Consider the following 21,490-nt stretch of genomic DNA (forward strand, 5'->3'; position numbering starts at 1 on the left):
GAGCACATGACTACATGTGAACCCAGGTCTGGTCAACCTGGTAACACAAAGAAACTTAAAGCGTGAATCGGTGGTTTACAGAGGGGCTGAAGTGAAGCTGGATGGAAAAAAGGGCAGGGAGGAGAGACGGGTAACGAACACACGGACAGGGCAGCGTCAGTAAAGACAAATGCATGTTGATGTAGGTATTGCCTTAACTAGGGTGGTCCAGCGGATCCTTTTCCACGAGGAAGAAGGTTGAGGAGACCAAGGTAAAGTTCTCCCCAAAGGTGTGAATCCTATCAGAACTTGCTCTGTGTCCAGAAACACCTGTGCCAGCAGTAAGACGACAGATTCAGGAAGGAGGTGGGACGCAGGGTCAAGTCTTACGAGCGTGGCACCATTTGAGAACAGGGCAGGAATAGTTAAGCAATTAACAGGTCCGCACGATTGCTACTGTGACCTTAAAAGCAAAACAGCCAGTTATTTTCCCAACACGCTGTTAGTTACGGAACCAGCACAGAGTCACAGAGACCGAGGAAGCCGGCAGGACGGGCGAGTCCGCCCCGGGCCCCCCACGCCCCGAGCAGAGCCCCCCACACCGCCCCGCGACCTCTCCGCCCCGAGGGTGCGCGGCCGCCCGGGAGGGGTGCCCCCAGGGGCTGCCGGCGCCGTTCAGCGCACGTCCCAGGCCTGCGGCGGATCTCGCGGAACTGGAACCCACGGTCACACTGCAAACAGGGCGCCGGGCTCAGAGAGGGGAATTCGCGACGGCCACGCTTCCTCCCGTCGGGGCCGCGGCGCCCCGCCCGGCCGCGCCCCCAGCCGCTGGGACCCCGCTCCCGCCCCCGCCGCCAGCGCCGGCCCCGCTCCCGGGACTTCCGGGTCTCGGGGCGCTCTGCGCACGCGTGGCCGCCATATTGGCAGCGGCCACTCGGAGTTGGTAGTGGCGGCGGCGGCGGGTTGTGTCCCGCGAGGAGAGTGTCCTTGTAGGTCTCCACTCTTCCGCGTGTCCCTCTGGTGAGCCTTTGCCCCTGGGTGAGCCTTTGTCCGCGGAAGCCTGGCCGCTCTCCCTGCGGGCAGGGACCACGAGCGACGCGGCGGAGCGCTCTCGGCCTGCAGCCGGCACCGAGGCGCCCTGGTGCCATGACTCTGCACCCGCCTCCTCGGCGACCGGCCGGCCGCCGTGGGGCTCGGCTGCGGGGGGCGCGCGTCCGGGCAGAGGCCCTGCTGGGGTCCATACTTGGATCTCACGCGCACGTCGGGGCCGGGGTCCGGGCTGGGGTCGTAGTCGCGCAGGCGGGATGGAGGTGTCGCTTGGGAGGGTCAGTACTCGAAAGTTGTCGCGCCTGGAGGCTGTGTTCAGGGCCGTCCTTACCTTTCACCTGCCTGTTGTAACAGCCTCGTAACTGGTTACCTTTTCTTCAGTCTCTTTTCAGCCGCCGTGATGTGTCTAAATGCCAGCCAGCTCCTGTGGCTCTTAACCCCACAGTCTTTCAGTTGAGCCCCATTGCTTGGGAGATAAAATTCACAGTTTTTACTTGGGCCCGTGGACCCTTCAGGACTTGATCCCAGCATATTTTGCCAGTCTCGATTCCTGATGCTCCGGGATTTAGGAAAATGGACTTTGCAATCTGAAGTTTGGCATTTCCATTAATTCGCGCCGAGCCCCAATTTTGACTTTTGCAGGAATGGTAATGGGGAATCTAAGATTTCCACCCCCACCTGCTCTAAGTTGGGGCTCTGAATCACTCTGGAGAAAGCGTCAGCCTCTTACCTTGGCATTCAAGGCTCTGCGTGCATCTGTATACTTAGCTCTCTAGCTTCTTCAGATTCTTTTAAATTGAGCAGTTTGTCTCTTGCCCATGGAGCTGTCCTGCCTCGGTGCCCTTAGAGCAGGCTTTCTCCTCTGCCTGGACTGCTCTTCCCTTCTGCCTTCTCCTACTTTTCCTCTTAGGCCTAATGGTTCTTAGCCTTATTTCTGCCTCTCCCATGTCTCTCTAACTTGGGTTCATTTTTTTGTATTTGTTTCTCAAAGTATACTTTCTTGATTTTTTTCTCCCCATCCTGCTTCCTACTGTGCTCTTAGCACCTGTTTCCACATTGCCTTATAATTGTCTGTTTCTGCCTCCCTCACCTGAATGCCAGACTGTAAACTCTTCAGGAAAGGAATTGGTCTCACCCTTTTTGGTATTCCAAAATTTGGTATGCATCTAGCATAGTGCCTGGTACACTGAAAATGTTAGATGATAGAAGGGAGTGAACAAAACAGATTTTTTTTTTTTTAAGTTACAAAATGCTCTTTAAATTGTAAACTTCATTTTTAATAATGATCTTTTTTTTTTTTTTTACAGGAATTTTACAAAGTTCAGAAAACATGGTGAGTTGATACACATGCCAGCAAGTTGTTGCCTCATAAATCCTATTGCTTGCACCCGTAGACGCGTGTGGGAAAATTGGAATGGAAGGAAAAAGAGCTGGAGTGGTGTCTTCTTCCTTATCGCTTTCTTCCCGTACCCTGAGCCCTGCCTGCCAGCATCTGTTTCATAAGATGGTTTGTGGGCTTGCAGGGATGGGCTTACTTCGGCGGTAGGAGTCAACTGTATGTTTTTCCTTTGCAGTCTCGAAGATATGACTCCCGAACCACTATATTTTCTCCAGAAGGTAAAAATGGGAATTGTTTAATCTGTTTCAAATAAAAAATGTCTTTAAAGAGTTTGACCTGAAAGGAGAAAAAAAATCTACAGACTTTTTTTTTTTTTTTAAGTTTTATTATTTAAGTGCTTTCTACAGCCCACGTGGGGCTCGAACCCACTACCCTGAGATCAGGAGTTGCATGCTTTTCCGACTGAGCCAGCCAGGGGCCCCTACAAACTTTTTTTTAATCCTTGCTAAGTTGTTTGTCCTTTTTGTGCTTGGGACTGATTATGGTCACCAGGTTGGCTTCGTGCCTCACAGAGGGGTCACAGCGGGCCTCTCGTTTGCAGCCTGCCAGGGTTGTTGCTGATTCTCTGGGACCAGTGGTGCTTCACTACTCACTGCCTGTGTCTTGTAGGTCGCTTGTACCAAGTTGAGTATGCCATGGAGGCTATTGGACATGCAGGCACCTGCTTGGGGATTTTAGCCAACGATGGTGTTTTGCTTGCTGCAGAGAGACGCAACATCCACAAGCTTCTGGATGAAGTTTTTTTCTCTGAAAAAATTTACAAACTGAATGAGTAAGTGAGATCTTCGGGAAGGGAATGTAAAATGTCTCCCTTTCTCACTTAAGGGACGTTGCACATATTTTGGGAGGCATTCCATGTGACATAGTAAAATTGAACAGTTGTTTTTACCTCTGAGAATTTTTGTTTTTAATTTACCTTGTTTAAAACCTCCTTGAGGCCCAGGACGATGTGTTATTCTTTTTCAATGCAGAGCCAAGCCCTTAGTGGAGAAACCACATTGTGTAGTGATAAGAGCACAGGCTTGGTAGTCACACAAATTTGGGTTAATTAGTTAATTTATTCTTCTCTTCTCTTCTCTTCTCTTCTCTTCTCTTCTCTTCTCTTCTCTTCTCTTCTCTTCTCCTTTCGTTTGTTTATTTTTTGAGAGAGAGAGAGACAGACAGAGCGTGAGTGGGGAAGGGGCAGTGAGAGGAGAGGGAGGCACAGAATCCGAAGCAGGTTCCAGGCTCTGAGCTGTCAACACAGAGCCTGACATGGGGCTTGAACCCCTGAACAGTGATATTATGTCCTGAGACGAAGTTGGGCATTTAACTGACTGAGCCACCCGTGCGCCCCAAATTTTGGTTAAACTCTGTGTGACCCTACACTGATGTTTAACTTCTCTAGGTCTCAGCCCACTAGAGTGGTTATGGCAGTTGAGTGAAATAAAATAAATCTAAGTAAACTAGCAGAGTGTCTGGCTTATAGCAGACCCTCAAAGCGTTGTTCAGAGTGACTGCTCAGGAGTTTTGTTGAATTATATGGACTGTTACCAAACAGCAGCCCTCCTGGAGGTCTGGGAGCAGTTTAGCCAAGCCCCGTACATTAGTGAGATTCGGGTACACTTGGGTGTGCGGGGCTTTGCAGCTGGCAGAGAGCAGACCTTCCCTTCGGTGATGGGCCAGATGATCGCTGGTGCAAGGCCTTTCTGATACGCTCCTCGAAGGAGTGTTCTCCCTCCGCGGAGTCACTGTCTCCAGGTTTGCCGGGTATGACCGAGGGTGTGGAGGCTGTAGGAGAGTCAGGGCAGACCTCAGGGAATGGGGACAGAGAAAGGAAGTGCACCCTCAGGGTGAGCATAGTCCTGGGTCTCCTAGGCAGGCTTATAAAATACCCTTCCCGCCGGTCCCCTCTCCTTCACCTCCATGAAGCCAGGCCTAGAGGAAAGCACACTGCTACCCGAGGGTGTGAAGTAGCCTGTCTTCCTGTTTGGCCAAACCTTTGTTGTCTTTGTTGATGAGTCTTCTTGAGATTTACTTCAGCTTCTTAGTGTTACTCTTGCCCTGTTCACGGAGCAGTGATGGTAACTACGTCTGTAGAAAAATTTAAGGGCATATTTATTTTTTATGTTGAATGACATCAGTTGAAAGTCTATAAAGATGAAACGTAAGTGGCTTTTGTTGGAAAGTGTAGTGGCTGTGGAGCCAGCATGGTGAATTTCTAACAGAACTTCACTTCTCAGTACTTGTGAATACCCCTCCCAGACATTTCCCTGCTCACACATCAATGTCTTTCTTTTCCTCAAGGGACATGGCTTGCAGTGTGGCAGGCATAACTTCTGATGCTAATGTTCTGACTAATGAACTGAGGCTCATTGCACAGAGGTATGGTCATAAATAGCGTAACTGATGGTACGTAAATTAGTCTTGATGTTTGCAAGGAGAACTCTTATTTGCAAAGGTGGAAGACGTTAAAAATCTATTAACTGAAAATTACAAAAAAAAAAAAATTTTAATGTTTCTTTATTTTTGAGAGAGAGAGACAGCACGAGTCGGGGAGGGGCAGAGAGAGAGGGAGACACAGAATCTGAGGCAGGTTCCAGGCTCTGTCAGTGCAGAATCTGATGTGGGACTCAAACCCGTGAACTGCGAGATCATGACATGAGCCGAAGTCGGATGCTTGACTGACTGAGCCACCCTGGCGCCCCAAAAATTACAAAATTTTTAAAGCAAGGGTGTAAAATGTTACTTACCATGCTCTCCTCCCTGCTTCAAATTACATGGACTCTTAGTGTCTTTGTGGCACAGATTTCTTTTCAGAGGGTATTTTGCTTAGAGTGTATTTGTGTTTTAGGGAAAGTTGTTAATATGCCAATTTCTTTATTCTAGGTATTTGTTACAGTATCAGGAGCCAATTCCTTGTGAGCAGTTGGTCACGGCACTTTGTGATATCAAACAAGCTTATACACAGTTTGGAGGTACTGAAGTTTTTGGAAGTCGTGTTCCAGAAGGTTAAACCATTTTATGAGTAATGACCTTTTTGAGGTAGTAAAAAGAAATTGAAATAAGAAAACACTTTTCATACATCCCTGCTTCGTGAACTAATTGGCTTCCACTATGTAGATTGTTATATGTTTTGCTAATAGACCACTGAAAGGCCGTGATGCCATTTTCAAATCTGGAAACAAATTGCTTTTTACGTAATAATGAAATTCAGCATCGCTCCTCTGTTCTTTATTCCCTTTCTTGGCTGTGTCCAAATCCTGGAAACGAAAGTGGAAGTTTGGACAGAGCTTATCACCAGCGTTCAGAAAACAAAGCAGTTTATGAATGCTTAACTTCCCAGAGCAGGGCCAGTGCCACTTGCTGGGCTCAGGTAGCAGCAGTGCTGATCTAGATGCTGTTTGTTGTTCTGTTAAAGGAAAACGTCCCTTCGGCGTGTCCCTGCTTTACATCGGCTGGGATAAGCACTACGGTTTTCAGCTCTACCAGAGTGACCCCAGCGGGAATTACGGAGGATGGAAAGCCACATGCATTGGAAATAATAGTGCTGTGAGTATTTTTGTGTTGCTGTAAAATCTAGCAAAAGATCTAATAACCACCATAATTTTGAAGTAGCAGTGAACACGATCTATTTGAAAATAGTTGCCACAACCTTATGTGATATGCGAATACCTTCAATTTCTATTGGTAATGAAGTCGCAGGTAGTGCTACTACTGGGACTTACTGTCTACGTTTATAATGGAAGGAAATGGTAATTTTTTTTTCTTAAGTTTATTGTTCTGAGAGAGAGGGCACGCATGGGGGAGGTGCAGATAAGGAGGGAGGGAGGGAGGGAGAATCCCAAGCAGGCTCTGTGCTGTCAGGAAGCAGCCTGATACGGGGCTTGATCTCAAACTGTGAGACCAAGACCTGAGCCGAAATCAAGAATCAGACGCTTAACCAGCTGAGCCACCCAGGTGCCTGGAAATGCTAATTTTCAGTTAGAAGTCGTGAAAATAAGGTGTAATTTTTTCCACGTCCTAGTTCTCAGATCCTTTGAATTCTATCACAAGTCCCTTGGAGGTCCTGGGAGTCCTGGCTAAAGATCCCATTCATACAGCACCAACAGCCCTGTTCACCTGTTCCGGGTCTGCCCTCCTGTCATTGAAATTGTGTGTGTTGCTTATAACGCCCGTAATAATTCAGCCATTATTATTCTGACTAATTCATATTCCTAAAAAATGTGAGAATTTAAAGAAAATTCTTTGTTGATTCTCCATTATGTTTTAATAGGCAGCTGTGTCAATGTTAAAACAAGACTACAAAGAAGGAGAAATGACTTTGAAGTCAGCACTTGCTTTAGCTATCAAAGTCCTAAATAAGACCATGGATGTGAGTAAACTCTCTGCTGAAAAAGGTAATCGATGTCCACTCCTCTGATTGGTTCGCTTGTGTGAGAGAAGCAGTTGAGCGGCTCCTGTGTTAGGCCACCTTGTCAGAGTTCTTGGAAACCTCAACCTTACGAATTGGGTGGCCTTATACCTGTGTCCTAAGTGAGGACACTAGGGCTTAGTGGGGTTAAGTGACTTGACCAAGGTCAAGACCACTGGAAAGTTGTAGGGCCATAATCCCACAGTACATCCTGAGCGTGAATGTTCTCAGTGTTCATAGCTAGAGATCTGAGTTGTGCTACTTTTAGTTGATAATTGTCTTACCAGCTTCTTGACGGTGATATCTGCGTGTGCGTACATATATATGATGAAGAACATGCATGTGATTAGGTATTTATACACACGTGTCTTATGCTTTTTTTTTTTTTTTTTAATGTATCTTACGCTTTATCCAAGGGATGACTTTTGCAGGAGCTGTGGTATCCTCTGCTCTTTTGAATCTCCTGATCTCTCATGTGATGCCATATTTGCAATTTTAAATACTTTATGTAGCTTAAATCGTATAACCACCGAAGACAATATTTCTAAGTAATGTTTTTCAAAAACTGTGGTGAATTAATGTATTGATTCTGTTTAGGATAATTTAGCTCCTCTTGTTCCTTAGAAAATGCAATTTACTTGCAGGCTGCCCCCTTTTTGTCTAGTTCTACCAATTTCAAGGAGGTCGTACTCCATTTCCTCTGCTCTCAAAATTCCTTCTTTGGTATCCGTTTACTTTTCTCATCTGTGGTCATGGGAACTGCTTTTCATGCCTTTGTTTTAAAAAGAGGTTTCAAAAGTCCATGAAAAATGAGTATAATCACTGGTTAGAGATTCTCTGCACCTTCAGAGGTTCCAACAGGGAGGCTGTGGTTCCATCTGGTCGTCACAGCTAATAGGCCAGAGGGGGGACACTTAAGTGAAAGGGTTGATAGGAACTTCACAAGATGGGAGGTATTTTATTGCTGTCAGAGTACCCGTGAATCGTACACAGCACATGGCATGGAGAGTGGGGGCCTCGCCTCCAGGGAAGAGCTGGGACTGTTGAGTTTGTTTGCCGAGTGTGCCCGCCTGTAACACAAGTGCGTGTGCTCACTTCCAGTGGAAATCGCCACCCTAACAAGAGAGAACGGGAAGACGGTCATCAGAGTCCTCAAACAGAAAGAGGTGGAGCAGTTGATCAAAAACCATGAAGAAGAAGAGGCTAAAGCTGAGCGCGAGAAGAAAGAAAAAGAACAGAAAGAAAAGGAAAAATAGAAGGAAGGACCGTGGGTTTTGTAACTCACCTGGGGCCATTTCAGTGTCCGTGCTGTCCTTTTCACCCTGCGAAAGCTCTGACTTGTTTCGGCTTGTGTGGTGGGAGACCAGGATGGCACCAGCTCGCTTGGGTCCTTGCTGTCTCTGTCCACTCAGATCTTGTATTGACGATTACTCGTCACGGACGCCCCAGTCCCTCCACCCTTGTTTTGGGGAATAAAACTTGGAAAGAATGGAAATGGTGAAGGAAGATATTCTCCGTAGCCGTGATCCCTGAAGGTCCGGGGATCACGAGCGAAATGTACTCCGGCGGCCTTTGCAGTCACTTCTAGTGAGATGTCACAACTGACGGCGTGTAAACTTCATACAAAGAGAAAGGCGGGATTGTGCACTCAGGATTTCCTTAGTTGTCCCCCTGCTATGTGGAGACCCTGTAGCCCAACTTGAGCAAAGTTGAGCCATCCCTCTCTTGGCCTCCAATAGAGCAAGATCCGGTGATGCAAGAGTCATCTTCTTCCCCTTGGTGTTGCCAGCCTGTGCTGTTGATGGGTAATCATCCTGGGCGTAAAATCGTGTGGGCGCACGTGCACACACATACACACATGCGTGCGCATAGTTAACAAAGTATGAAAGGCATAATTAAAGGAAACCCTGTGTCCCTACTAAGCAGCCTCAGAAACAGTCCCCGCGAAGCCCCTGTGTGTCCCTTTCAGATCTCACCCCTGTACCCGAGATACATTATGTTCAGTTTATCCTTCCTCTCATCTATGGGGTTTGTGTTCTGGCTTTTCGCCCCTCCACTCCAGGTGGGCTTAGCAGGTCTGTCAGTCAGAGCTGTCCTTTCACAGAGGGGCGCACACTTCTCTGGCTGGCTGGACGGCCTGTCTCCTCTCCAGGATTGTTCTGAGGAAGCACGTGAGGCCAGGCCAAGCCAGAATTGATGTTGGGCGCACAAGGAGGGAACGCTGAGGACCCTGTGATGGGCAGGCTGCCCAAAGCCACGTGGAAGGTTTGTGCAAGAGAAATTAGGGCCACAGAGAAAAGTGAAACCAAAGAGAATAGTTTAGATGTGACAGAAGGGATTTTCATTGCCGAGTTTTGCTGTCATTTAGGATAAAGTTCTTTGACGGAAGTACCGTGGGGCAGTGCTATGTCCTTGTGTGGACCATGTCAGCATCACCTGGGAATTGACTAGAAGTGCAAATTCTGGCATCCCATCCCAGAACGACTGAGTAAAAATCTCGGAGTAGAGCCCAGCAGTCGGCGTTAACAAACTGTGTGTTCTGCGCATACTAAAGTTTGAGAATCCCTGGGAGAGCTTTTATGCCTCCTGTGCCCAGGCTGTACTCCGTATCCATGGAACCAACCTCTGGGGTGGGACCCTGACAGTAGCAGTTCTTTAAATACCACCCTCCACTCCACTCCCACCAGCGGCTTCTGCCAGGGATGAGAACCAGCGCACCCAGCCATAGCTAACCCATCTCGCCTGTTGTCAGGCAATCAGACGTGGAATCTCAGCCGAATCCCTACCACGTGCTCTTAGGGAATAGCCATTTTGGGTGCTTTGTGCACACTAATCTCGTGTTCATGCTAAGGTGTTTTTTTCAACCCACCTTTGACAGTGCTTTTTTTTTTTTTTTTTTAATGTTTATTTTGAGAGAGAGAATGTGAGTGGAGGAGGGGCAGAGAGAGGGAGACCGAGGATCCAAAGCAGGCTCTGTGCTGTCAGCAGAGAGCCTGATGCGAGGCTTGAACCCATGAACCGTGAGACCATGTCCTGAGCCGAAACCAAGAGTCAACGCCTAACTGACTGAGCCCCCCAGGTGCCTCGACGTAGTGCTTTTTAAATCTAAATTTCCTTTTTTTGTTTTTGTTTTTAGAGATCATGTGCAACTGGGGGAGGGGCAGAGAGAGGGACAGAGAATCCCAAGCAGGCTCCATGCTGTCGGCGCTGAGCCCGTTGGGCTCCATCTCATGAAACGTGAGAACATGAACTGAAACCGAGTCGATGCCTGAACAACTGAACCCCCCTCCCCCCCAGGCTCCCCTAGGTTTCCTTTTACTCTAATTTATACAGTTGGATGCTGTTACTCATAGCAGCTTTGTTATGGAAGTTCATTATGAACACTGAATCAGCAAGTGCTGAACCATGGCTCCTGGGGAGATCCCACGGAAGGTGCCTGTGAGTCTCTGGCCGCAACACTTGCGTCAACCAATCAATACGTAACTTTGTTTTATGCCTCTCTGTTAAAGATCTCTTAATACATGTTGGTAATTCATTAATCTTGAACTCAGGGCCAACAGCTGCAACACTTAAGTGAAGCTTGTCTAGCGCATTTCTTCTGTAAGGCTTAGCAGCCTTCCTGCACTAAACACTAGCCAGCACTTCAGCACCATGCTTAGGGGCATTTCAGCACAATCACCGACAGCACAAAGATGGGAAAACTGTGGCGCAAAATAGAGCTAAAGAAAAACACTGGTTTACAGTGCCAGAGCTGAGGCGCGGAGGCAGTGTCCCCTCTTTTGATCTCAGCTGGGAACACGCACGTCAGACAATTCAGATCATTGCACGTCTGCGGTGACGTGGGTTTGGGGTCACAAGCAAATTTGCAACTGCAGAATCTAATGAGGATCTGCTGTGTGATGTAAATCGACCCTTTCAGTCCCGCTGTGCACAGACGGCAGGTAGATGGTTTGCCCAGCAGGGACCCTGTGGCCACAGTCCCACGCTGTGGGTTTCAGCAGCCTTGTGACTGGTCTGCTTCCATTTCCTTCCTGTCCTTCAGTTCCCGGGACGGCAGCCACTGTGATACCGCTTTGCTCGAGATGCCGCGGTGGCCGCCCTTCCTGCTCAGGTGTCCTGTGTCCGGCCCCACTGCTGCCCTCTCCTCCACCAGTGCGCCCTCCTCACACTGTGTGCGTCCGGGTGAGCCTGGCTGTCCCCCGAGAGACCAAGCCTCGTCCGCCCCAGGGCCTCTGTTCTTGCCAGTCCCTCTGCCTTGAGGACACCCTTCCCTGGGAACGTCCGCATAGCCTGCTCCCTCCTGTTCGAACGTCCTCTTCTTGGGTCTTGGGCTACGTCAGGAGTAGCCACTCCCCCACGCACTCCTCTCTCACCCTCCTGGGTGTTCCCCACGCCCTCGTCACCGTCCGGAGCGACTGCTTACCGTCCGTCTGCGCCGCTGGAATGCAAGCTTCCGGAGCAGGGGCTTCGGCAGCTGCGTTCCGGTGCCTGGAAGGGAAATGGGCGCGTAACTGTTAGGCTTCAAACAAGGATTGACGAATGAGTGGGGGCCCTTGGTTCGCTGGAGTGAAACCCTAAAATGTACTCTTTTTCCATCCAGGTCAGTAGAAGTGGTGGGTTTTCTATACTCTGACCGCCCCTCCAACACTTCCTATAGTTGTGGGCCCTGCGGAGGCTGTAGGGGACGAGAGCCCAGCCTGTTGACCACCACGTCTGGAGCAAGTCTTCAGAACCTTATCCTAATGATGGAAAGACCTTAACGGATGCACCCTTTTGTTGAAGTAATTTCATGCTGGGGGTAAAGTAAAAGATGGGGGCAGGGCGGGGGCTGCCCTAACTGGTTTTTTCCTGCACGAAGGCTGACTAGCCTAGAATCTCTCCCACCCTCTTCTCTCCCTCTGCTCTGTGGCGTATTTTTAGGTCTGGTTTCCAGGGCCTTGCCTGGTGCATCCCGAATGTAGCTTAGCAACCATCGGGAGAACATGGGCTCTTTCTCACAGGCACGACCAATGCAGGAGAGTCTTGATAGGATTAAGTAGAAAACCAAAGAGCTAAAGGTTTAAAATCTTGATTTCATTTGGGTGAGTTACAAATCGTGTTTTTAAAAATAAATCATGGGGGGGGGGATGTGTTCCTGTGTATAATTTGGCTTCCGTGTTTTTCTTAGAAAATAAGCAAGACTCAAATTTCTACAGTCTGGCACTTTGAAAGCTCCATGAAAGTATTTGTCTTAGCAGTGTAAAAATATTCCACGTTCTGAAAAAAAAAATCACAAAGTAGTTTCATTTCTCTTCCTATTTACCATGTTCCTGGTAATTTTAGGTGATGGCAATTTGTGGCTGAGTAAGACACGTTCTCAGTTATTAATGTGCCGTTTGCAGGACAGGCAGGGCTGTAATCAAGCGCTTGCTAATGTGGACACGTGCTCGACCCCTGGTGGCTGTGAACTGCGGCGAGGGCGTGAAGGCCTGGCAGGGGACAGCTTCCCATATTTATGGAAAGCCTGTAGCTGAGCAGAGCTAGAGCAGAGCTGGTCGGGGGAAGATGATTAATGACCAGAGATGAGGTTGGAAAAATGTACACCAAAGAGAAGAGAGCTTCGCAGATCCTGTGAGAGATTTGAGAGAATCAGGGACCCAGGTTACGCTCTAACTCGAGTCCGGGAGCTGGATTAAGTGGCAAGAGACAAGGAGGGAGACCAGCTGGGAGGCTTCAGAAATGGGAAGGATGAGGGTCTCAGTGGTAAAGGGGACAGAGGAGGAGGAGTGCCCCTGGAATGAAGGATGAGAGAGGAGGAGGACAGCATGATCCAGGCCTCCGACTCCCGAAAGTAGTTACACCCTGAGCTGAAAAGGCATCGAGAACACGGTGACCTGTCCCTAACCTTGCTTCCATTTTTGTTGTTGCTTCGGCCTGAGACGGAGGAGGCTGGTAGAAAAGAACCCTAAACAGCGAGTGAACCCATGTCAGCTTTGCCCCCTTTCTCTTCCAGAAAATTTTTTTTTCTTCTTCCGAGCTCTGCCCATCTCCTTGTCCCGTTTCCTGTCCCGGCACTTAACTTAGAAGCTCATCTGCGTTACAGCACCTTCTCATTTTAGTGTTTACAGTTTTGTTTTTAATGCTGATAACCGAAGGGTTTTTTGTGTTTAGGTAGGCAAAGCTCTTAATCGTGTATATTTCTTGTTAGTATGATACACATAAAGATATTCTCCACCCCAAAAACACTAATTTAAAGGAATACATGCACCCCAATGTTTACAGTATCACTATCGACAGTAGCCAAATTATGGAAGCAGCCCAAATGGCCATCGACTGATGAATGGATAAAGAAGATACGGTGTACATGTACAACGAAATAGTCCTCGGTGATGAAAAAGAATGAAACCGTGCCATTTACAACAGCATGGATGGGGTGAAGTGAAATAAATCTGTCAGAGAAAGACAAATACCATATGATCTCACTTGTATGGGGGAATTTAAGAAACAAAACAAATGAGCAAAAAAGAAACCAAGAAACAGACTCTTCACTACAGAGAACACAATGATGGCACCAGAGGGAGGTGGGGGGACAGGTGAGATAGGTGAAGGAGATTCAGAATATACTTACCTTGGGGCGCCTGGGTGGCTCAGTTGGTTGAGCCACTGACTTCGGCTCGGGTCATGATCTCGTGGTCTGTGAGTTCGAGCCCTGCGCCAGGGTCTGTGCTGACAGCTCAGAGCCTGGAGCCTACTTCAGATTCTATGTCTCCCCCTCTCTCTTCCCCTCCCCTGCTCACACTCTGTGTCTCTCTGTCTCTCAATAATAAACATTAAAAAAAAAAAAAGTATACTTACCTTGATACACTGAGTGATTGAATCTCTATGTTGCATACCTGGAACATAAAACACTGTATTTTAACTACACTGGAATTAAAATTCTTAAAAAAGTTTAAGTATGTACACGTTCCTCTAGTAAATTTGTGGTCTTATTACCTTTATCATAATTTGAAAAATATAATTGGTATCTTTTTTTTTTTTCAACGTTTATTTATTTTTGGGACAGAGAGAGACAGAGCATGAACGGGGGAGGGGCAGAGAGAGAGGGAGACACAGAATCGGAAACAGGCTCCAGGCTCTGAGCCATCAGCCCAGAGCCCAACGCGGGGCTCGAACTCACGGACCGCGAGATTGTGACCTGGCTGAAGTCGGACGCTCAACCGACTGCGCCACCCAGGCGCCCCATAATTGGTATCTTTTTAAAAGTCAGTATTTAGGGGCACCTGGGTCTGGGTGGCTCAGTTGGTTAAGCATCTGACTCTTGATTTGAGCTCGGGTCACAGTCTCGTGCTTTGTGGGATGGAGCCCCACGTCAGGCTCTGCGCTGACAGTGTGGAACCTGCTCAGGATTCTCTGTCCCTCTCTGCCCCTCCTCCCTGGCTTGTGCTCTCTCTCTCAGAATAAATACATAATTAAATAAGTCATTATTTAAATTAATTATGCAACTTTAATTCTCTTGTTCAGACTAATTTTCTTGAGTTAATTCAGAATTAGATGAATACTTACCTTTCACGCATTTATAGGGACACTAATAAATAACAGTTGCCTCAGCTTTATTGAGAGGTAGCTTTTATATCCCATGCAACTCGCCCATCTGAAGTGCTCACTGCAGTGGGTTTCGTTATCTTACAGAGCCGTGCAGCCAGCACCGGTCGGTTTCAGAACACTTTTGCGAACCCAAACAAGCCCCATGCCGCTTTGTGGTCACCCCAGTCCTCCAGCCCCAAGCAGCCGCTGGTCTGCTCTCTGTGTGTGCACATCGGCCTGTTCGGGACATTTCATGCGATGCAGCTCTAGAAGCCGGTCTGCGGGCTTCTGGCGTCTTCCACGTGCTGTAGCGCTGCCAGGCTCACCGATGCTGCGGCGAATGTTGGAAATCCACAGCTTACTAGATAAGGGAAATAATAGCGGGAGTCTGTGTTTGTTATTGCCGAATAAATGTCCCTCGTGTGATTACACTGCATCTTGTTCATTCATCGGGTGGCGGACGTCGGGGTTGCCTCCGACTGGGGGCTGCTGTGAATACTCATGTACAAGTTTTGTGTGGACTTAGGCTTTCCTTTTTCTTGAGTATGTACCCAAGTGGACTTGCTGGGTCATATCTTGGTTTATTTTTAATCCGTCTTTGTACCAGACATTCACATTCGTGATTCACATTTAAAAGGAGTCTGCCTTCCCCTATTTTCACCTATAAGAGCCCCATATAAATGGAAGCTGGACTGACTCTTGAGTGAATGTATATGAATTTGTTAGTTACTGTTGAAGTAGGTCTCGCGGTTGGAGAGGACTTTTGATTCCTTTCATGTTGGCAGGAAGAATTTCTTCTCTAAGTTCCTTTATACCTAACACTAGGAAGGGCCAAGTCTTTGATTCTGTACCGAGAGCTTTATGTAATAACATTCTCTGAAAAATTCTGAATCATACAGAATGAGAGAATCCAGGGTAAATTGTCTTCTGAGTCCTGAGCAATCTAATGACTTACTTTTCTGATTATAATATGCTTGCTTTGGAAAATACACAACAGATTGAATAGAAATCGCCCATATGATCTTCCTTAGGGTTAGCCACTGTTAACTCTCTCACTGGTCCAGTTTAGATGCTGAGTAAGTGTACTGGTGGACTGTGGCAAATTACAGGCCATCTATTTAAAAATAGTCTCCAAAAAAAATAGTCTCAAAGAAGAAATTAAAATATGTTTTTTTTCCTTCTCACTGGTCTTCGAAAGTATTTTGAAGTCTTAGAAAACCCTTTCTGGTCTACGGACACACCATCCTGAACGCGCCCGATCTCGTCTTATCTCGGAAAACCCTTTCTGTATACCACAGCAGAAAGTATCGTTTGTGAAGTAAACAGTATGTGTCAGTTACCTTATATTTGCTAATTCTCATAATAACCTTATAAAACATTTATTATAATTACAGCACTCAGTTATTGAGGGCCCACGACATGCTTGGTGATTTAGGGGCAGTCTTTCTATTATGTAGCTGAGAAAACGAAAGCTCGGAAAAGGACAGTGCCTTGTGCCCCCACACAGCTCCAGTGCCCCCAGGCTGTCCCTGCCATCCTGGCCTGGGCTTCCGTGGTGCCTCTCACATCTGTCCGCCTTCACTGGTAGAGTGACCTTCATGTGACAGAGCACAGAGCGCATGCCATGACCCTTTCACTGGTTTCCCATCAGAGAACCTCACAAATTTACAGGGATACAAATGAAGCTTAAGCTCTGGAGCCCCTCACTTGTGTGCCCCTTCCAAGGCCCCAGGGAAGGACCCTAACAATGTGTTCTCATGCTGACCTGCTTATGAAGTTTGCAAAAGTGAGATTTTTTAACTGCAATTGATGAGTGCCACTGTCTATTTCCAAACTTCCCCTCCTTTTTGCAGTCTTTGCAGTGGTCAAGGCCATAAAGGAATCTGTTTATTCTCACTTTTGCTAATCATCCCAGTGTAGAAATGGCTCCAGGGCATTTCCTTCCAACCTCTATGCCAGCCTACTCAGCATCATGACGGGAAGATGTCGCCACATGAACAGCCTCTTCTGTGATGTCCGTCATTGGAAGTGTCTGGACGGGGGGAGAGAAACAAGGCTGGAGGCTGGCGTCAGAATCTAGTGCATGCAAACTCTTCCAGTGTTCAGATGTGCAGAACTATAGGCTGAGGATTCAGTTCTCAGTGCAAAACAGAAGAAAAATTACAATATAGGTGTGTCAGTTCATCAAACCCAGTAGCTTTCTAGGTACTGCAATACTTGCCAACTTTTTAAAGATGTGTAGTTTATTGAGTCTTTTAAAATTCTAATTAAATATCCAATTTCATGCCCAAGTTTATATTTATACTATTGTATTCTTTTGCTTTAAGAGGACTCCCACCCAAACAATATGATAATTTTCAGTATGAACCTGGGTCACCACTGCTCTCCGTTGTCCCAAGAAGGAAACCCATTCTCTTCATTCTGACCTCTCCTCACTCCCCCATCTTGATGATTCACCTCTGTCCTGCCCTCACACCAAGTTCTCTTCTACCTTAGGGCCTCGCCCAAGCTGCCCCTTTATCTGGAATGCCCCCCCGCCCAACACGCACCGGACATGACTGATGTTTTCTCTGTCTCCTAGCTGAGGCCACCTCCCCAGAACCCTCACCCCAACCCCATCACTTTCTATTTATTCCCTCAAGAATTCTTAGCAAATTCTGAAATTATTTTATTTTCTGCCTTCCTCCCCTAAGCAGTAAGTTCCCTGAAAGCAGGGACGTATCTGTCTTGTTCACCACATCATCCCCAAAACCGGGCATGTGGTTGATTCCCAAATATCTGTTGAAAAAATAGCTAGGAAGTGACAGAGCGAGAATCCAAACTCATGTTTATTTGATATCAAAGACCAAAGGCTGTGCACTTCCCAATACGCCACCATTTTTCTGTGTTTCCTGTCTGTTATCCCAGAGCACTGGGGAGTGACTGAGAAGATCATATGTAATCAAGGATCCAAATTTCCTTTGGCATGCAGGTGGCTTCAAGTATTCTTTAGTTTTCAAAAAATTGAAAACACCTAAAATTAATCAGGCATGTTCTAGAAGAACAAGGAAAGATTGCATCTCAGGTGAGACAGATGTGGAACTGGAAGTTACCAAATGATAACCGATTGTCGGAGACTTGGATCAGGTGGCTTAGAATTAGGTTAAAGATAATCACTTCTCTGGGACAATCATGTCATACATTACTCTAACCTTCAGAGGGAGCTTTTTGAATTGCCGAAAGATGCTCATCTGGTCTTGCTTCTCCGTATACAAAAACTTGACATCAGTCGGCATTGTCTGGGAAATGAAGCTGGATGGGAAAGTCCACCCTTGCTAAATAAATATGGGTGCATAATTAGAGCAGATCCCCAAACATATTCTAGAAACTGCTCCGTTTTGGTTTCCTTTTATCCTCATTTCCCTAAAAGCCTGATATGGCAGTTTGCAAATTACAAATGAAAGTGAAATCTATTTAATTTTGAATTTTTTGTGTGCTTTTGAGTTTCAGAATGTCATAATATCCCTTGATTGGAGTGGGAATAATCTGGAACAATTAAATTGGCAAGCATTGAACTAAATTCTAAGATGGCAGTTCTCCTGGTTGGTGTTGTGGCCACAAATTTCTGGAGCATTTGTGGTCTATACCTGCAGTATAATTTGTCCTGTGAACTTATTTTTGATATATGTAGCAGTGTCTATAAAGATCTCTCAGTTCCCGAATAGAAAGTGAGTGACATACAGGTTGTATGTTTGGTAAGAATAGTTAAATTCTACCTTTTGCACAGAATTGAACATTTACAATTGTATCTTGCAGACATTAAAATAGGGGCATAGGGGCACCTGGGTGGCTCAGTCCAGTTGAGCGTCCGACTCTTGATTTTGGCTCAGGTCATGATCTCACAGTTCGTGGGTTTGAGCTCCGCGTCAGACTCTGCGCTGACAGTAGGAAGCCTGCTTGGGATTCTCTCTCTCTCTCTCTCTCTTTCTCTCTCTCTCTCTCTCTCTCTCTCTCCCTTTACTTCTGCCCCTCCCCCACTTGCTCTCTCTCTCAAAAATAAATAAACATTAAAAAAAATAAAGACAGGGGCGCCTGGGTGGCTTGGTTGGTTAAGCGTCCGACTTCGGCTCAGGTCATGATCTCACGGTCCGTGAGTTCGAGCCCCGTGTTGGGCTCTGTGCAGAGCCTGGAGCCTGTTTCAGAATCTGTGTCTCCCTCTCTCTCTGCTCCTCCCCTGTTCATGGTCTGTCTCTCTCTGTCTCAAAAATAAATAAACGTTAAAAAAAATTTTTTTTAATAAAAAAAATAAAGACACTGTCCTAAAAAATAAAAATAAAATAGGGCATAAATTTATTTATTTTATAAATTTATTTATATATAAATTTTATATATTTATAAATTTATTTTTTTATTTTATAAATTTATACTAATATGCCACCTATGAAGAAGAGGTCACTTAATGCAATAAATATATATAATGGGTTGTGCTTATTTAGTATACAAATGTTGAGCTTAGGTATATTTAAGTAATTGCAAATCTGCTGAAGAAATTTATCTACAGAAATCCATATTTGTATTTTTTCACTGTAGAAATTTTTATTTTTTAGCAGCTTTATTGACATAGCATTGACATATAATAATAGTATCTATGGCACCCAACTTGATGTTTAATAAATGTATACATTGTGAAATGATCACCACGATGAAGCTAAGTAACCTATCTAGAACCTCTACATGGTTACCATTGTGTGTGTTGAGAGGATTTAATTAAGATATATCCTTTTGTATTTATGTTTTTAATTTTTTTTAAATGTTTATTTCTGAAAGAGAGAGACAGAGACAGAGTACAAGCAAGGAAGGGCAGAGAGAGAGAGGGAGACACAGAATCCCAAGCATGACCCAGGCTCTGAGCTGTCAGCACAGAGCCTGACGCAGGGCTTGAACTAACGAACCGTGAGATCATGACCTGAGCCGAAGTCAGACACTCAACCGACTGAGCCCCCCAGGCGCCCCTTGATTATGTTTGTTTTAAATGAAAAATTCTTTCATGATGTGATTCATCACTCTCACATGTAAAAGTTATGACATTTAGGGGGCATGGGTAATTGTACTGCACTTTCTTTAGGTGGAAAACAGTATCTTTATTTGTAACAAGAGCTGATATTTGTCCAGGGTACCTTAATGTGTGTGTGTGTGTGTGTGTGTGTGTGTGTGCGCGCGCGCGCGTGCGCTATTATTAAAGTCTATTGAGACAGCTCAGTTATATATATGGTTTATATTTTTGTGATATGTGATTTTATGCACTGCTATTCAGCTATTACAATCTAATAAAATATGGCCAATTACTTTTCTTTCTTAAAGCTCCATATATTAAAATATGTCTGCCCTTTTACATTTTGATTACAGCCATTGAAATAGCCCCTGAAAAGGAACTTTTATTTTTGTATCATTTCTTTTGAAGGATTGAATATTAATACCCTATCAATACTTGCTTTTTTTGCTTTAATCTGTGAAAACATTTAATTTCAGCAGGAAAATTGACAGCATCCATTTTTATCTTTAATTAACTTTTCAGTTTGGCTTTCATCTTAAAGGCTCATAGCAGGATTTATCACCAAACTGCAGTGGAAATGCTGAATGGGAGATTTAGAGAATCTGCCTGGCCTTGCATTTAGCTCAGTTGACCCCATTATAAGAAAGGAAGTCAACAACATCGGTGTGCAAGACGACTCATCGGGTCAGTCCACTTGCAGATGACAAGGCCTGTCTGACTCCTGGTTCCCTTCCTAGGTGCTCTTTTTTCCCTGCAAAGCATCAACAGCCCTTTGCTTAAGGGTTTTGTGAGTGCAAAAGCACGTCAGAGAATAATTGCCCCATAAAAGGTAATGGCTGCCAGCTACTGGACACTGGGCCAGTGGCTGAGCCCCTACAGGCTTCCTCTTCTGCCTCCAGGTTTTAAGGCACCGCTTAAAAGGTGGGGCCCAGAAAGAGAAATTTCATGTAGAATGGTTGTCTCTGAAGCCAGTCGCCTGGGCTTGAGTCCCTGCTCTGAGATCTTGGGCAAACTATCCAACATTCGTTTATTAAACCAGTAAACATCTTGAGCATCTATGTATGCTCCATGTACGGGGCACACACTAGTGAACACCACAGATACAGCCGCTGCCCTTTGGGAACTAATTTTCTATTGGAGGAATTGCATAGTGAAGGGTGTGTAATTACAAACTGTGCTGGGTGCTGAGGGCAAGTGTAGAGAGTAATAGGCAGAGGGAGTGGAGGACCCAACTTACATAGGCTGCTTTTGTCTCTCAAGTGGTGACAGTTCTGCTCACTCTTGGAGGAGGAGGAATTAGGCAGAGCAGGGGAGGTGGGGGGTAGGGAGAGAAGGGCAGGCAGAGAGAGCAGTTATGGGAAGGGCCTTGAGGGGACACTGCTGGGTGGTTCCTGCAAGGGGGAGGAGCGTGGTGTGGAGCTGGTGAGGGCAGCGGGGGCTACTCGGGGACCCTGGCACGGATTTGGGCTTTGGCTTCTGTGTTGGGACGATCACTCAGGCCGCCATCTGCAGAATGTGCTAGAGAGTGCAGGGCAGCAGTCTCAGCTGGAGATCAAGCATGGACATTACCACAGTAGTAGGAAGGAGGAGTCGGGCGTGAGTCAAGGTGTAGCCAAGGTGAGCAGCACGAAAGGAAAGGGGATTAGACGTGCTGAGTGAAGCAGGGCCGTGAACCAAGGATGCTGTCCAGGTTTTCAGCTTGAGTCACTAGTTGGATGGTGACGGCACTGAGTGAGATAGGAAGACAAAGAAGAGACAATGGTTTGGGACACACTAAGTGACATGTTCGTCACATACCCAGCGGGACATGCTGGAGCTCAGTGGTGAGATCTGCACCTGTGCATCTGGTTCTTGTCAGCATGTGGAAGATATCTACATACATAAGATCACAGGGAGTGGGGTGTGCATACAAGAAAATTGGTCCCAGACGCGCGAGTGTGGAGTTCCCAGCATGCAGTGAAAGAGAGGGAGCCTGCTAAGAGGACTGAGGAGAGGGCAGACAAGTGTAATACACACACTGCCCTTGTTGTCCTGCCTGAGAACGAGTGCGCAAGTGTATTTAAAAAGTGCTTCAATT

General features: G+C 46.4%; 1 protein-coding gene across 1 annotated transcript; it reads left to right on the forward strand.

The window, feature by feature from the left end:
* The first annotated feature begins 862 nt into the window (after nucleotides 1-862).
* Nucleotides 863-8,313, forward strand: PSMA4 (proteasome 20S subunit alpha 4). The gene is made up of 9 exons (XM_025918481.2): nucleotides 863-999; nucleotides 2,334-2,359; nucleotides 2,601-2,643; nucleotides 3,035-3,197; nucleotides 4,712-4,789; nucleotides 5,294-5,382; nucleotides 5,826-5,956; nucleotides 6,681-6,804; nucleotides 7,920-8,313. The coding sequence occupies exons 2-9, from the start codon at nucleotides 2,357-2,359 to the stop codon at nucleotides 8,072-8,074; spliced, it is 786 nt and encodes a 261-aa protein (XP_025774266.1). The 5' UTR covers nucleotides 863-999; nucleotides 2,334-2,356; the 3' UTR covers nucleotides 8,075-8,313.
* Nucleotides 8,314-21,490: the final 13,177 nt, after the last annotated feature.

Source organism: Puma concolor, chromosome B3, assembly GCF_028749965.1.
Source record: "Puma concolor isolate L17-30 chromosome B3, mPumCon1.1.hap2, whole genome shotgun sequence".
NCBI classification, from domain to species: Eukaryota; Metazoa; Chordata; class Mammalia; order Carnivora; family Felidae; genus Puma; species Puma concolor.

What these genes read in the sequence shown, in the direction of transcription:
- PSMA4 (XM_025918481.2), top strand. An exon ending in AGCTTATACACAGTTTGGAG is followed by an intron (nt 5,383 to 5,825) that starts GTACTGAAGTTT and finishes GTTCTGTTAAAG; the next exon opens with GAAAACGTCCCTTCGGCGTG. An exon ending in TAAACTCTCTGCTGAAAAAG is followed by an intron (nt 6,805 to 7,919) that starts GTAATCGATGTC and finishes GCTCACTTCCAG; the next exon opens with TGGAAATCGCCACCCTAACA.